Source organism: Priapulus caudatus, unplaced genomic scaffold (assembly GCF_000485595.1).
Source record: "Priapulus caudatus unplaced genomic scaffold, Priapulus_caudatus-5.0.1 Scaffold98, whole genome shotgun sequence".
NCBI lineage: Eukaryota > Metazoa > Priapulida > Priapulimorpha > Priapulimorphida > Priapulidae > Priapulus > Priapulus caudatus.
Window position 1 is genome coordinate 256,314 of NW_014577159.1, and position 3,629 is coordinate 259,942.

At 44.7% G+C, this 3,629-nt stretch overlaps 1 protein-coding gene across 1 annotated transcript in view; it reads left to right on the forward strand.

Annotated features, from left to right (window-relative positions):
• The window catches only part of LOC106805051, a 25,160-nt gene that overhangs the window by 13,517 nt on the left and 8,014 nt on the right, over positions 1-3,629 (forward strand). The window contains exon 3 of the mRNA XM_014806524.1: positions 672-762. Within this exon, the coding sequence (XP_014662010.1) occupies positions 672-762 (91 nt within the window). The remainder of the gene's footprint in view (positions 1-671; positions 763-3,629) is intronic.

Genomic DNA, 3,629 nt, shown 5'->3' on the forward strand with positions numbered 1-3,629 from the left:
ACACACACACACACACACACACACACACACATACACACACGCGCACGCACACACATGCACGCACGTGCGCATTTACACGGTATTATATCTATACGGTACCCATGGTCACGTATAGATTTGTTAGCTATTGCCTGCAGGTGTTGACAGTAAAATCTGTTTTGTTGAGTCATATGACGTGTCTGTGCTTTAGACTCTAATCATTGAGTGGATTGTGCAATGTACAAGGATTGTATTCGGCTAAAATCTTGCGGCCATGATAAACTCGTAGAAAGCTCATGTAAAATGTTTCCCCCTATCTAAACGAACCGTGTGTGAAATGATAGACGGTGTGAAACTCCGGGGTTGCAGGCTTTTACCCTGTAGAGTTGTAAAATGCTGTGGAGATGTACAAGTGGTTATATTGCCCGACTCAGCGGACATACACTGATTTCTTAGACACTTCAAAAACAACACGCACTCAGAAGTAAAAAAAACTCCCACTTCCTGGCTAAAATTGGTAGGAAAGTAATTTTCTCGAAGTAGTTTTTTGTTTCACTCTCTTTACAATCGCGAGCGTCTTTTATTTACAAACGATTACTCAACGCAGAAATATTGCAAACGTGTTGCCACATAGAGGAATGCAAATGCACGCTCTTGATAATCTTAACGAAGTGTTACCCTTTGCCGTGCAGATGGGGGTACGATACCAGATATATGGACCTGCCCAATGGAAAGCTGCGATGGATCGGGACACACAACTGGCAAGTTTGCACGCCACAGATCGTAAGTATATATAATGATATCTATATATGTAGAGTATTTTGCTGTGAGCTGTTAGGTAAGTCTTAGGGTGACGTGAGATGCAAGAGCTTCTACGTCCAAGCTCAATTACGCACGCAAGGGGGCGCCACCGCTAACACGCGAATAAATCTACGTGTAAGTCTCTGAGAACACGTTGACACGTCGTCGTTACGCAGTGAAGCCATTCTTGCGCTGAAGAGCTGTGATTGTAACGTCCAGCGTCGTGTAGTGTAGTGTAGTGTAGTGTAGTGTAGTGTAGTGTAGTGTAGTGTAGTGTAGTGTAGTGTAGTGTAGTGTAGTGTAGTGTAGTGTAGTGTAAGGGAGGGGGGGAGGTTGCGGGTACAGATATGACTGTGATGTCAACAACGCTGAGCGTCACACCTATTATAACGTTAAATATTTATTTGTTTGTTTGTTTGTTTGTTTGTTTTCTTATTTATTTGTTTATTTATTTATTTATTTAAAGACGGCACATTGGTAAAAGGTATATCGACGTGAGTTGGCAAGCTCCTCACCATCAGGAACTCGAGGGTTAATGTTGAGGTGCGGCAACGTGGATTTTAGATAGCTTAGATCTTCATTGAGACACACCTGAGGTTAGCCAAGCTTGTCTTCCCCTCCTTCTCCTAAGTCTTTCCTCGTGGTCTTTCTCTGTGTGTTTGCTGTGTGTTTGCCTTGCGAATAGAAGCAGCATGTGAACGCGTGGATGAGGGAATTCCTTTTTTCCTCTTCGCGACTCGATCGCGTGTGATTACAAAGCTTTCAGCCGGTTGCACCGTTAATTTATTAAGGATGCGCGTATTTAACATGAAGTGAACAATTGATTATTCGCGCTACTGAATAGATTTTAAGCATGAACAGCCAACAATTTGCTAGCCGCTCAAGCTACCGACGGTTAAAAATTTGAGAAAAAAAGGTTTATTTATAGCAACGTAACGTGTTTATTAAAATGCCACGTTGATAAACGTTTATGTAATGTTATTAATTTTGATAAAAGGTTATTAATGTTATTAATTTTGACCGTCTCTAGGAACGCGCGTGACCTAGTTTCAGTCCCACGTTGATGCAGGCTCTCCAATAGACGAGAAGCTTGGCTGTTTGCACGTGGGTGTGTGTTTGAGGAGGGAGGCGATCAATTCATCTATCATTTCATCTATTAATTTCTTTTTCGTTATCTGAGGAGACATGATGTACGTTTGCACGATACATCCTGCATTGTTATATTGCTGTGTGTCCACACCTCTGGAAGGTGGAGGCGAGAGAGGAGGAGGGAGGGAGGAGGGAGGCGTGCTTCCTTCTATTCATTTCTTTTTTCGTTATTTCAGGAGACATGATGTACATCGGTAGAATGCACCCTGCATAGTTGTGTCCACGCCTCTGGAAGGGGGGGGGAATATATGTGGGAAAAATGTTTAAAAAATACAATTATTACTATATATATGTATATAAGAATTATACGTGAGAATATATGTGTGAATGTTATGAATCTTATGTGTACACTTCCCGAACTGGACAATGATTGTCACAACTGGGGACCACAATGTCCACTACAGCACTATGTTAGCTTTTACTGCAGCATTGATCATGCATCCTAGACTTGTTGGCTGTGGTCTTGAAGCAGTTTTCCACCTTTGCACTTGTGTAAAATAGATAAGACACTTTCCCTCTGCACCTCGCGTTTCCACGAGAGGTGATAGCAGTGTGTGCATGCTTACCTGCGCACATCCTGCACTTACTCTGCTGTAGGTTTTTATTGGGTCTCTCTTCTAGACTACCTGTGGTCCACGGACCACTTTGGGGCCCGTGGATGGGCTTTCAGGGGGTCCGTGAACCAGTTGCATGCAAAATTTTGTGTTTATGTGCTTATATGCGCATTTTTCTGGGGAGGGGTCCGTAGCTTTCACCAGATTCTCAAAGGGGTCCATGACTCAAAAAAGGTTAAGAACCACTCTTCTCGTAAAGTGTCGCCGTGGCAACGTCGCCTCGACGATCAACGGCGCATCTCTCTCACTGTCTCTTCCGTTTTCAGACTCGCAGCCGCAGCAGCCAGATAGCTCGAAGACGGAGAGTGCAGCAGCAGACGTGAGGTGTGATCGGGCGGGCGCCGGTGGCAAGGTACGTGCGTAGCTGCACGTGTCGTTATCCGTGGGACGGGGTGGGGACGATGCTGGTTCGACATACACAGCCTCACCTTACATACACCCTACACCACTCGCCCTACATCGCTCCTGTGTTAGCCCTGCACACACCCTACACTGTCCCTTACATTATCCCAACACCCACCCTACACCCTTCATCTTACATCGCTCCTGTGTTAGCCCTGCACACACCCTACACTGTCCCTTACATTATCCCAACACCCACCCTACACCCTTCACCCTACATCGCTCCTGTGTTAGCCCTGCACACACCCTACACTGTCCCTTACATTATCCCAACACCCACCCTACACCCTTCACCCTACATCGCTCCTGTGTTAGCCCTGCACACACCCTACACTGTCCCTTACATTATCCCAACATATACCCTACACCCTTCACCCTACATCGCTCCTGTGTTAGCCCTGCACACACCCTACACTGTCCCTTATATCTGCACTTCACTAATCCTACAACCTACTTTTACAAAACGAACATGATTGCTATTACAGTATTATTACTGCAGATCATGAGTTGTTACATTAACAGTTGTGCATCTTTAATCATGACCGTTGGTGCTTACAGGTCGATTATAGAGAACCAAAGAGAACAACACGATCAAAATCCGCAGTTGCAGGTAATATATATAAGGTCGTCTCATCACATTACCATAGAATAGAAGGGAACCCTTTGTAACTAGCTGTTGCAGTT